We start from the raw sequence: 14,331 nt of genomic DNA on the forward strand, positions 1-14,331 counted from the left end.
AGTTTATTCATTCTTTTAGTTGTTTTTCAGAAAAATTTCATGCACAGGTTTTTTTTTTTTTTTTCACATTCCTTACTCGGGTTTTTCTTCATATTTTAAGAGACATCCTTACTGTATTTCTGATTTAGTAGGGATGTTTCTAATTGAGGTGTGCTCACTGTCTATGTAACTCATAAAATGAATTTTTTTTTTTTCCTAAAACATTTTGTTTAACTGCCTGGTAATTTTGGGTAGTTTTTTTTTTTTTTCTGGTTACCTGCTTATTTGGAGGATTCTGCCTTTTGGCTCTTTAATTTCATACTTAATTATTTTATATTCTTGTCTATTAATTAGAATACCTGGAATCTTTGGTGATCTAAATCTGATATTTGCGATTTTGCTCATTTCCCCTCATGGTGACTTGTTTTCTTTTATATTTGGTTATCTTTTATTATTACCTCATAGTTTGCTTTGTTTAATCTGTAGGTGTTCTGAGTAACTAAACTGCCTTTCCTCCAGAGAGGATTTATGTTTGTCTCTGCAAGGGGAGGTGAGGAAAACTACTGTCCTAAGGTTACTATATTCTCCATCTCAATTGTTTAGTTTAACCTAAGAGTCTCCCTTTAAACTTTAAACCAAAAATATTCCCTGAAGTCTTCTTAAAACCAAACAATAGTCTAGCTTAACTGGTAAAAAATATTTTCCTTGAGCATTATGCTCTTTTAAGAACTACCTGTAGGGGAGCCCTGGTGGCACAGTAGTTAATAGCTGGGTTCTAGCCAAATGGTTGGCAGTTCGAATCCACTCCTTTGAAACTCCATGGGGCAGTTCTACTCTGCCCTATGGGGTTGCTATGAGTCTAGAATCTCCTTGATGGCAGTGGGTTTGTTTTTTTTTTGTTATATGGGATCAAAGTGACAACAGCAACTTGAAAGATTAGATAGGACCCTTAGGGGGCAGTAACATTACCCATACGGTGAGAATGGTTGTACAACTTGAAGAATGTAATCAATGTCTTTGAATTGTACATGAAGAAATGGTTGAATTGGTGTATATTTTGCTGTGTATATCCTTAAAACAACAACAAAATAAGTAAAAAAATAAAAATAATAGAAAGAGTCTCGCTTTAATGCCCATACATTGCTGCTGGACCTATTCTTATATTCCTGCTTATAGTCCCTTACTCGACAGCACTGAGTTTTTTTTTTTTTTTTTCAGTCCCTTCATTTGTTTTGCTGGTCACTGCCCCTGTTTTAAGTTTATTTTTTTCTCTTTTTCCTTTTGGAAACTTGCAGATTGTCTCTATTCTCTAAAAACCTAGCAAGATGCCCCCCCAAAAAGAAAAAAATACAAACCCATTGCGGTCAAGTCGATTCCGACTTTTAGAGACTCTATAAGACAGAGTAGAACTGCCCCATAGGGTTTGCAAGGAGTGGCTGGTAGATCTGAACTGCTCACCTTTTGGTTGGTAGCTGAGCTCTTAACTATGTTTTATTCAGAGTTGTACTTCTTTGAAGGAGTCCTTGGGTGACATAAATAGTTAAGGGCTCAGCTGCTAACCAGAAGGTTGTCAATTCAAATCCACTCAGAGGCACCCTGGAAAAAAGGCCTGGTGATCTATTTATGAAATGATCACAGCCATTGAAAAACCTATGGAGCACAGTTCTACTTGTGAGTCAAAATCGACTTGATGGCAATGAATTTTTTTTGTTTGTTTTGTTCCTTGAAGCAGAAGGCCCCTCTACAAAAACCTGGCCTACAATGTTACTAGAACAAGAGTTCCCTCATTCTGTGTTTTTTATTTGCTTCTTTCAAAACTATATTAGTATAAATATTAAACTAGTATAAAATTTTAAAAAATTAAGATGTTTAAATTTACTTTGTGTATTAATAGAAGAACTGTGATTTTTTGAGATGAAACATTAGAAAACCTTTTTTAAAGACTGGGGAAAATTTTGTCATGATTTTCAATGTTATATGAATAATGATAATGGCAAAAAAAATCAATTGAATTGAAATTGAAAATTTTCTCAAAATGATCTTTGGTCAGATAAAAAGAAAGTACGTGAAATAAAATGTTAATATCAGCTGAAGTTATTGCCAAATTCAAACTGTGAAATCAATGAGATTTCTGCAGAACAACTCATAGTGCTTGGAAGTGTTTCAACTTCTTCAAGACCAATGACAGAAACAGTAACGGAAAAGAAACTGGAGTCTTAGAGCTGCGTGTCTTCTCTCATTTCTGTTTAAAAGGGTTGGAAATAAAATTTAAAAAATGAAGGAATAGTTATACAAATAATTAGATAAATAGCAGAAAAGGAGATTTTTAAACTGAGACCAATGTTTTGACTTTAGACCTGGAAATAAATGGCAACCATCTTTCTTAAAGGAAAAACTGTTGTATGACTTAAGATTAAAAACATTAGCTGGGACTTTCAGTAAGATATTTTTGCTAGCATATATCATGTCAAACAAAATTATCTTTAGGTATTTACTGATTATGGTTTTGTGGGTTAATGAAAGACTTAACTTCTGCCTAAATAGACTTATTAACACATAAAGGTGTATTCAGGAGAGTCAGTGCCTTCAGTTTCTGTTATCCTGTTATCTGCAAGTAGGCAATCCATTTTTGGATTATCCCTGGAGAGCAACTCTACTGCTTTCCCCAAAATGTCCTAATGATACTCACACACACACGCACGCACACACACATACACTCTCTCCCTCTCACTTTTTTTTTTCTTATTTTCGTTTTATATCTATTCCCTACAAGGTGGCAGGAATTAGTAGTAAACATGCGTTGAAACCCAGCAAGTCTCATTTCAATAATTAAAGTAATTCTGAGTCTGTTGTTACTTCTCTATCAATTCTCTGTCAGTTCTCAGTTTTACAGTGGTACAAATGGTTAACACACTTAGCTGATAACTGGAAGGTTGGAAGTTCGAGACCACCCAGAGGCCCTTCAGGAGAAAGGACTGATGGTCTACTTCTGGAAAATCAGTCACTGAAAACTCTATAGAGCACGTTTCACTCTGGCACACACGAGTTGGAACTGACTTGACGGCAACTGGGTTTTTTTGTTATGATTCTTTAGACCGTTAGTAGGAAATTATGAATTTATGTACTTTTCTCCTAACTACTTTGAATTTAACTCTGACATGTTGGAAATAAGGGAATAATTTCAATTCGGTTTTACCAAATGCACTGAAGACAGATTTTCCACCCATTCACTCATCCATCCATTTATGCATCCACCTATCCATGAAGTTTTCCATTAGAAATGGAATATTTGTGATACAAAATAAAGGAAACAATCTTTAGTTTTATTTTACCTCTCTGAAATGATTCTGACTAGGAGCAGGGAAAAAGTCTTTAGTAAAGCTAGATTGAAAACCTGGTGATTTTCTGCATTATTTTTGTTTAATTTTCACAATATCCCTTCTTAAATTTGTTTGAATTGTTATTTTGGAATGTTTAGATAATGAATTGAGGAATTTCACTATGTTCTAGATAGAAAAGACAGAACTTCAGAGCTGGCAGAGACCCCCTCAACAGAAAGCTGAGGAAAGGGAACGGTAAAATTAAATGCCTAAGTTGACAAACATGGGTTGTTTTAAAACTAGAGCCAAGGTGTCCAAAGTCGCAATTCACTGGTTTCTGGTTCTAGTTCATAATAATAATACAATATTTGGTTATAATCTTGCATTATTAAAAGGTTAGCAGTTGAAAGAAAATTAAAAAATTAGAAAAAAATGTCAATACTATCCTGTGAAATGGTAAATTTTGTCTTGATACGAAATCAAAAGCTGAGGTGCTTACTCTTGTTAACATACAAATGAAAATGGAATAGAGACCCCCCTACAATGACAACTGAAACTTGACTTAGTAAGTGTGAATTTGGACAGACATACAACTTCTCATATATCATGATATAAACAGAAAACACTACAGTTTAGGTGAAAATTTGTGGAAAACATAAATAAAAAAGAATTGGTTGTAATTTTTAAGCTTGTCAATTTACTTATTTTTCCTTCTAAGAATAAAGAAGACATTTCTAGGATCTCTGGAATGAAAATTGATATTAAATACACTCCTTTCTGAACTGTGGCCTAATTCTGTCCCTGAAGAATACAAAAGAAGGGGAAAGTCCAGGGTTCCCAAATAATAACTAGATATTTACCTTACATTTATCAAAGAACTTGATTAATAAAACTGAATTAATGTGAGATATTTTTCATAATTAAAAGGATAAAGACTGATTAGGAAAGTAGGGGAGTAGATTTATTTACTTTGAAGACAAAGTCTGTGATATTTCTAATTAAGCAGAAAGATTTCTTGTTCAAGAAAATTAAACGCTGACCTCTAAACCAAGAGAAGTAGAGCAAGTAAGGTAGCCTACGAGAGAAATATCTGGGAATTTTTTCTTTTTAATACTAATATTTGAGCACCTTTACTCTCAGAGATTCTGATCCAATTGGCCTTAAGAAAAAAGCTGAAGCATGGAGAATTTCTGAAGGCCCAATAGGGGTTTCTTAACCCCAGGTTAGGGACCACTGATATAGAATATGGTGGTATGGGAAAAATTGAAAAACTTATGAGAGGTCACATACCATCACATACTTTCTAGATGCATGCTGGAACAATGCTTTAATGCACTGATGACAATATAACAATGCCATTGCTTTAATTCTCAGCAGAGAGTAAAAATCAAGAATTAAAGATGGAAGGTAGACTTAGTGGGATTATTAATTGAGAAATTTTGGGGTTCTAAGCAGAAGAAGTAAAAACAGAACAACAAAATTTAGATTTAAATACATTCTGATAAAATATTTCTAGTTTTACTTTTAAGCAGAAGTAGTAAAAACAGAACAACAAAATTTAGATTTAAATACATTCTGATAAAACATTTCTAGTTTTACTTGTCAACAGCAAGAAGTAACCTGTGGTAGACTAGTAAGGCAGCGGTTCGTCTATTTTTAATTTTTCATTTAATTTATGTGATTAAATGTCAATGAAATATTAAAACCAACATAAATTACTTGAGCAGTGCAAAGGAAAATGATTCTGGGCAAATTATAGTCCATTAATACTGCTGAGTTATTATTAACCCACACTCAACTATGCCGCAGATTGTTGTTCTGACCTGAAGTTAGTTTCTCCTTCTTAAAGGGTGGTCCATGCTGAACAAGACAAGCTTTTGAATAATGAAGGTATGACTATCATAGGTAATAAGAGAGTTTGAGAATGCTCTACAAAACCCAGTGCCATCGAGTCAATTCTAGATATGTCTAATCTTATGGCTTTAATGTTCAACATAACAGTTTACCAATTCTATTTAAATTTAGAAAGCACTGAAATATATTCACATCTCTTGCTTATTGTAGAATTTATGTGTTCGAGAATAAACATTTTCTGGAGAACTGCTAGTACCTTTTAAATTGAAAATAGTTTAGTCATCATTAAGAACCAGAATGAGTTCCTTTAGTAAAAAAATTCTTGCCAAGAATACCTACTAATTTATCGTATATACATATATGATGATATATATATGGAGCCCTGGTGGCAAAGTGGTTAAGAGCTCAGGCTGCTAGCCAAAAGGTCGGCAGTTCAAATCCACCAGCCACTCCTTGGAAACCTATGGGGCAGCTCTACTCTGTCCTAATAGGGTCGGTATGAGTTGGAATTGGTGGCACACAACAACAACTATATACACATGTATATATATTCTTTGGGTTAGAAGTATTAGCAATGCTGTTTATCTGATAGGATTATCTAATTTAGTTGAAATTTATTAAAATGGTTGATAGATGGAGAGGTTACATCAAGTGCAATTATTTCTGCAAGACATTTTAAAAAGTCTCATGAAATGGCATTTTGGGTTATAGGAGATTTGCAGGTGGGTGAATAACCATGTAGAAATGAGGCAGGTTTTTGTTGGGAAGCCATATCCTTGAACCTGTCCTATGCAATCTTTTCTTCAATAAGCGGAGTGAAGACATGAGTTGCTAGGTAAGTCACAACTTTCAACAAATTTAAAAAAGTATTTAATGTGCATTCACTGTGTCTCATGGCACATGTGGACGAATCAGGGAGAAATGGTCAAATGCAATTGAATGAGGATTCAATATATCCACATTGAAACTCTGAATGAAGACTAGTGTTATGGATTGAATTGTGCCCCCCAACAACGTGTGTCCACTTGGCTAGGCTATGATTCCCAGTATTGTGTGGTTGTCTACCATTTTATGATCCAATGTGATTATCTTATATGTTGTAAATCCTAACTCCTGTGATGTTAATGAGGCAAGATTAAAGGCAGTTATGTTAATGAGGCAGGACTCAATCTACAGGATTTGGTTGTATCTTCAGTCAATCTCTTTTGAGATATACAAGAAGTGAGCAGAGAGAGAGAGAGAGATCTCCTGCCACCAAGAATGAAGAACCAGGAGGGGAGCATGTTCTTTGGACCCAGGGTCCTTGCCTGAGAAACTCCTAGACCAGGGGAGGATTGATAACAAGGACCTTCCCTCAGAGCCTACAGACAGAGAAAGCCTTCCCATGGAGCTGGCACCCTGAATTTGAACCTCTAGCCTTCTAGGCTGTAAGAGAATAAATTTCTGTTTGTTAAAGCTGTCCACTTGTGGTATTTCTCTTACAGCAGCACTAGATAACCAAGAAAACTAGGAAGAAAATAATGCAAGAATTTTCAATAAAATTCCGAGTCTTAGCTTAAAGAATCAGATTTTGAAGGTAGAATGGAAGAGATCTGGCTTGATCCTTTGTTCATGGAAATAAGATCTAAGGTTTTGTTTGATCAGGACCTCAAGGTGAGAGAAAAGCATTACAGAGTGGCTTAATAGGCTGCTTTAAGCATCTGTAATGGTGGTCAGAGCACACCTGAAGTGTTGGCTCAATTCTGGACAATTTACTTAAAACAGGTCCTTGAGAGCCCTAATATGCTCTTGTTACATAGTGGGGAGTCACAGAATACTATCTTAAGCTGATGGTCCAATAACTAATTTGTAAGTATATTATTTAACATTGTGATAACCAACAGGGGTGAAAAATTATTAGATTGGGAGGAATGGGGAAAAAGGAGAAAAGGAGCATAAGTAACTACTTTTTTTTTCAGAGGACAGAGTCAATAGATATATGATAAGTGTACACAGAAATACATACATATATATATGTATATATATATAATTGTATTATTTAGTATTATGGAGAAAACCATAACCTAGGAAGAGTTACAGGAAACTGTCTCCAAGAAGTGATCTTGGGGGTTGAGAAGAATGAGTTAGAAAAAAAAAAAAACCCTTTGGTACTATTTAATGTTAAATCTTTATATATACAAAGGTTCCTGGGTGGTACATACTGTTTGTGCTGAACTACTAATACGAAATTTGGAAACAAAGAGGAAGGATTGGTAGTTGGAAAATAAAGCCTTCGTGATAGAAACAATGCCAGAGATCGAATGATAGAATTTTGCAAGACCAATGACTTCTTCATTGCAAATACCTTCTTTCACCAACATAAATGGCGACTATGCACATGGACCTCGTCAGAAGGAACACACAGGAATCGAATTGACTACATCTGTGGAAAGAGACAATGGAAAGCTCAATATCAGCCAGAATAAGGCCAGGGGCCGACTGTTGAACAAACCATCAATTGCTCATATGCAAGTTCAAGCTGAAACTGAAAAAAATCAGAGCAAGTCCATGAGAGCCAAAGTATGAACTTGAGTATATCCCACCTGAATTTAGAGACCATCTCAAGAATAGATTTGATGCATTGAACACTAGTAACCGAAGACCAGACGAGTTGTGGAATGACATCAAGAACATCATACATGAAGAAAGCAAGAGGTCATTGAAAAGACAGGAAAGAAAGAAAAGACTAAGATGGATGTCAGAGGAGACTCTGAAACTTGCTCATGAATGTCAAGCAGCTAAAACAGAAGGAAGAACTGATGCAATAAAAGAACTGAACAGAAGATTTCAAAGGGTGGCTCGAGAAGACAAAGTAAAGTTTTATAATGACATTGTGCAAAGAACTGGAGATAGAAAACCAAAAGGGAAGAACACGCTCGGCCTTTCTCAAGCTGAAAGAACTGAAGAAAAAATTCAAGCCTCGAGTTGCAATAGTGAAGGATTCTATGGGGAAAATATTAAATGACGCAGGAAGCATCAAAAGAAGAGAGAAGGAATACACAGAGTCATTATACCAAAAAGAATTAATCAATGTTCAACCATTTCAAGAGGCAGCATATGATCAGGAACCAATGGTACTGAAAGAAGAAGCCTAAGCTGCTCTGAAGGCATTGGCAAAAAACAAGGCTCCAGGAATTGATAGAATATCAATTGAGATGTTTCAACAAACGGATGCAGTGCTGGAGGTGCTCACTCATCTATGCCAAGAAATATGGAAGACAGCTTCCTGGCCAACTGAGTGTAAGAGATCCATATTTATGCCTATTCCCAAGAAAGGCGATCCAACCAAATGCAGAAATTATAGAACAATATCGTTAATATCACACGCAAGCAAAATTTTGCTGAAGATCTTTCAAAACTGGCTGTAGCAGTATATCGACATGGAACTGCCAGAAATTCAGGCCGGTTTCAGAAGAAGGTGTGGAACCGGGGATATCACCACTGATGTCAAATGGATCCTGGCTGAAAGCAGAGACTACCAGAAGGATGTTTACCTGCGTTTTATTGACTATGCAAAGGCATTCAACTGTGTGGATCATAACAAATTATGGATAACATTGTGAAGAATGGGCATTCCAGAACACTTAATTGTGCTCATGAGGAACCTTTACGTAGATCAAGAGGCAGTTATTCGGACAGAACATGGGGATGCTGTTTGGTTTAAAGTCAGAAAAGTTGTGTGTTAGGGCTGTATCCTTTCACTATACCTATTCAATCTGTATGCTGAGCAAATAATCTGAGAAGCTGGGTTACATGAAGAAGAATGGGGCATCAGGATTGGAGAAAGACTCATTAACAACCTGCGTTATGCAGATGACACAACTTTGTTTGCTGAAAATGAAAAGGACTTGAAGCACTTACTAACGAAGATTAAAGATCACAGCCTTCAGTATGGACTGCAACATAAGGAAACAAAAATCCTCACAACTGGACCAATGAGCAACGTCATGATAAACGGAGAAAAGATTGAAGTTGTCGAGGATTTCATTTTACTTGGATCCACTATTAACATCCATGGAAACAGCAGTCAAGAGATCAAACGACCCATAGCTTGGGTAAATCTGCTGCAAAGGACCTCTTTAAAGTGTTGAAAAGCAAAGATATCACCTTGAAGACTAGGGTGTGCCTGACCCAAGCCATGGTATTTTCAATCGCATCATATGTATGTGAAAGCTGCACAGTGAATAAGGAAGACCGAAGAAGAACTGACGCTTTTGAATTGTGGTGTTGGCAAAGAATATTGAAAACACCACCGACTGCCAAAAGAATGAACAAATCTGTCTTGGAAGAAGTACAACCAGAATGCTCCTTAGAAGCAAGGATAGCGAGACTGCATCTTACATGCTTTGAACATGTTGTCAGGAGGGATCCATCCCTGGAGAAGGACATCACGCTTGGCAGAGTACAGGGTCAGCAGAAAAGAGGAGGACGCTCAACAATGTGGATTGACACAGTGGCTACAACAATAAGCTCAAGCATAACAAGGATTGTAAGGATGGCACAGGACTGGGCAGTGTTTCTTTCTGTTGTGCATAGGGTCACTATGAGTCAGAATCCACTCGATGGCACCTAAAAACAAGAACACTGATCAAAAGTTTGAGGGTTCAAATCCACCTAAAGTCGCCCCAGAAGAAAGGCCTGGTAATCTACTTCCATAAGATCACAGCCATTGAAAACCCTATGGCATGTAGTTTTACCCTAAAACACATGGGGTCAACTCTAAGGAAAACAGGTTTGTTTTTTTAATTATGGTTTTTAAAAGTAAACTAGGTCTGGATGGCCTAGTTTCTTTCCTGGAGAGAAAGTGGAAACAATGACAAAGTGAACGATATCAAGAGCCATACGTGATGGAGTGGAATCTGAAAACTGCTATCACGGCAGTTGAGGGAACTGGGATCGTTTACCCTGGAGAAAAGAAATTTAACAAGAGGCTTATGTAGATGTGGGAAAAGCGTAGGATAAAATCCAAAGATAGAAGAGGATGTCTTTGAGCATCTTTTATAATTACTGTAGGAATTCCTGTCCTTGGATTTTGGGGATCTGTAGATGTGCATGAGGCGGCTGTGTCTATGAAACCAAAACAATTCTATGTAAAATTGTGTGCACATATGGGTATTTGCACTGGGCTGCGGGTCTGGGTGGGAACAAGTAGACCCATCATTTTCAACAGATTTTTCTTCCAAAGGAATTCCTGACATAAAACAGGTTAAAAGAACTATTCAACTACAGCGTCACCTACCTTACGGGGTAATGATCCCTCATTTAAACAGAGGCATCTCTTACAGATAATTTAAAAATAATTCTCACATTGGATAGATTAGTTTATGTGAAAAATACCTTTTCTGCTCTTAGCTTCTAACATTTATACCATGAAAAAATAATAAAATATAATTAATAATAGGAACATTTATTGTACATTTATTACATGCTGGTTATTATGCTAAGCACTTGACATGGTCTCTCTCATTTAATCCTCACAATGTCTGGATGACATAGGTAGATTTTAAGGTACTTGCTGGAGGTCCCCTGCTGGTAAGGGGCTATCTTAGCTAGTGCTGCTATAACAGAAATATTACAAATGGGTGCCTTTGTTATTGTTATTAGGTGCTGTCGGTTTGGTTTTGACTCATAGAGACCCTATGTAAAACAGAATGAAACACTGGCCACTCCTGCCTTGTCCTCACAGTTTTTGTTATGTTTGAGCCCAATGTTGCAGCCACTGTGTCAGTCCATCTCATTGAGGGTCTTCCTCTTTTTCACTGACCCTCTACTTTACCAAGCATAAAATCCTTCTCCAGGGACTGGTCCATCCTGAAAATAAGTCCAAGGTATATGAAACAAAGTCTCTTCATCCTTGCTTCTAAGGAGCATTCTGGCTGTACTTCTTCCAAGACAGATTTTTCTGGCAGTCAATGGTATATTCAGTATTATTTTCCAACACAGTAATTCAAATGCATCAATTCTTTTTTCGGTCTTCCTTATTCATTGTTCAGTTTTCACACGCATATGAAGTAATTGAAGATACTTAGTCCTTAAAGTGACATCTTTGTTTTTTAACACTGGCATGAGGTCTTTTGCAGCAGATTTGCCCAATACAATAGGTCTATTGCCATGTCTATTGTTACTGCAATTAATTACCACAAACCTATGGCTTAAAACAAGGTTTAAAGTCCAACATAGGTCTCACTGGGGTAAAATAAAGGTTTGACAAAGCTGCATTCCTTTTCTAGAGGCTCTGGTGGAAAACCTGTCTCCTTGCCTTTTCGAGCTTCTAGTGACTCCCAGCATTCCTTGTTCCATGGCACCCTTCCTCCATCTTCAAAACGTGCAGCTGGGGTAGAGTCCTTTTCACATCACAACCCTTTGATATCCTTTCCTATCTCCCTCTTCCACTTTAAAGACCCTTGTAATTATTTTGGACCAGCCTAAATAATCCAGAATAATCTTTTCCTCTCGAGGTCCTTAATTTAATTGCATCTGCAAAACCTCTTTGCCGTGTAATGTAACATATTCACAGGTTCCAAGGATTAGGACGTGGATATCTTTGGGGGTCCATTATGCGTTGTACCACAGACACCTGCTAAGTGCTAGGCACCATTCCCTGGTAAGATAAAACACAATCCCTTTCCTAAAGTTGCTTACAATTTAGGAGGTATTTAAGCAGATATTTAAAATGCAAAATAATACATGCTATGACGGAAGTTTTGCCAGCTATAGCAATGTAGGAGAAACAACTCTCTGCCTCAGATCAAGGGTGAGATAGAAAAATTTATGCCTGAAAATCAGAATTATTCTCAACGTAATCACACGGCTTTATCACTTCTCATCCAGGTTTTGAGACTCTGGGATATTCAACACCAGCTCTCCATCCAAAGGATAGCTTGTTCTTTCCCCAAAAGCCAGGACTTTAGATGCCTTTTCCACTTTGATGAAGCTCATGGACGCCTTTTCATCTCATTTAATAACCAGCTTGCTTTGTTGGCAATGAAAACTGAAGCCAGCAAGAAGGTGAAAAGCCACGAGAAAGCAGTCACTTGTGTTCTCTACAGTTCGGTCTGGAAGCAGGTAACAATACTCTTTTGGCACTCTCCTGGCACACCCCACATCCTGTGTCACCAGAGGCTCATTTTGTTAATTCAATCTAAGGTACAATTGAAGACAAATACCGAAAAAAAAAAAAAAAGTGGGAAAGAAATGACTTACTAGCCAGGTGCTTTTCTGCAATAATGTATGTTCAGGTGGGTTTGAAAACTGATTTCATTTTCAAGCAGTGCTGATAGAGTTATAATGAATTACAATATTCCAGCTAAAACAAACAAAATGTGCAATGTAACTGAACTTAGCTTTGTTACCAGCTAGTTTGGGTCTCAATGGCAAATGCAAGTGAACCTGGCTGTAAAATTCTCTGTTATGAACACCATCCTCCTGTGTCCCTGTGGAAAGTTCTGAAATATGCATGGAACATAATTAGCAGAGATCCATTTTGCCGGCATATTTTACACCAGTGGCTCACAGTGGCAGCCTGGAATGTATTCATAATAAAATGATTCAGTTAAATGTGATGCCACTTGGTATGCAGCTCGAGTGTTGTTTGTCTCCCTACCACTTTAATGACGCTCTGCAGCCCTTGCTTATGGGAGCGCTACCTGCATCTCAATGAAGAAGCATGGCTTCTCTGAAGCAGAAATGCTGTGCAGACCACAGCCCTTCTAGGAGACAGGGAGGTCCAGCAAGAGAGGCTGTAGGAGTGTGGCGTGGGGCAGCCTGTGGGGATCATCGGGGGAGTGGGCACCATCAGAGGTTAGTCTGCTGCAAAGATCACCTCAGGCCTGATAGTAACAGCTCAGTGGGAGCCAAATAGAAAGCAAGTATCCAGCTTGTGGTCAGTTAAACAATAATTCCAACCCATTCTTTCTTTTCCCTTCTACAGAAGCTTCTGCATTCACGTAGAAATAAGGAGCTCAGATTCTGTGCCAGGGGTGGAGAGCCCCTTTGTTCTTAATGAGCAGTGTGTCATGTCACCACTTCAAACACTCTGTTTTCTGGTTATTCTCAGAGATAAAAAATCCTTCACAAAACAATCCACTTTGCATTCCATCTGTGGGAAACATTCCCTCGTAAATGTTTTACTGAACTTTATGAAGGCAACCAGCTAGTTCGGCTCCCTGGTGGCTGCTGAGAGATGGGTACATTTCCAGGAGAACATTTTGCTAATTGAGATCTGCAAAGTTAAAAAGCTCTGCCTTGTGCTTAGCTGCTAAGATTCTATGTCTCCTGGCCATAAGATGAGCAATAATTCCACGAGGAATTCAGGAAATGGGACACAAAGAAAGTCTGGAATCCTCCTTTGGGGTTATGAAGATAAAGCTAAAGTAATGAAAATATATTTAAGTTATAGGTAACAATAGAATATTCCCATATGGTACGTGATATAGGAAGAATCGCTGTACAATTGAGTTGGGTATTCACACTTATACTTATTGTTGCTAATAGCATAAATAATTAAAAGTATGAATGTATCTAAAGTCCATAGAACTGTACATCACATACATAAGTCTTTCCTAAGTATTAACTGCCAAGCTGTGGAGAAACACTTTAACATTGCATTACATTTATAATTATAAAATCATACTACAGAAAAGTAAAAGAAAAATAACATCACCCACAGTTCCACCAGCCAGAGATAATTTTATCATTTCAAAGTAATTAGACAAAGCAAACAAAACAGTTTTGAACAATGACCAGGTGCCAGGAACGGGGAATTCAAAGATTAGTAAACTTATTAATAAGTTTCTTCCCTCCAGTAGTACAGGAGAATATGAGCTCCCTATTTTAAGGGCAGAGTCCAGGTTCTAGAAATTCCCAGTGCTCATTGCAGGGCACAGAGAAGTTGCTCAGTACATGAATGGTGGAGTGAAAGAAGGGGAGACAGGCCCACTGTTGTTGTTGTATGCTGTCTATTGGATTCCAACTCACAGTGACCCTGTAAGATATGGTAGAACTGCTCTATAGGATTTCCTAGGCTGAAATCTTTGTGAGAACAGGTCACCAGGTCTTTTCTCTTGCAGAGCAGCTGGTGGGTTTGAACTACCAGCCTTTCAGTCAGCAGCTGAGTGCTTAACTACTGACCCACCAGGGC

At 37.4% G+C, this 14,331-nt stretch overlaps 1 protein-coding gene across 1 annotated transcript in view; it reads left to right on the forward strand.

Annotated features, from left to right (window-relative positions):
- Window positions 1–14,331, forward strand: part of WDR49 (WD repeat domain 49) — a 210,049-nt gene that overhangs the window by 83,855 nt on the left and 111,863 nt on the right. Inside the window, exon 7 of the mRNA XM_049867101.1 lies at window positions 12,024–12,257. Within this exon, the coding sequence (XP_049723058.1) occupies window positions 12,024–12,257 (234 nt within the window). The remainder of the gene's footprint in view (window positions 1–12,023; window positions 12,258–14,331) is intronic.

This window comes from Elephas maximus, chromosome 23 (genome assembly GCF_024166365.1).
Source record: "Elephas maximus indicus isolate mEleMax1 chromosome 23, mEleMax1 primary haplotype, whole genome shotgun sequence".
NCBI classification, from domain to species: Eukaryota; Metazoa; Chordata; class Mammalia; order Proboscidea; family Elephantidae; genus Elephas; species Elephas maximus.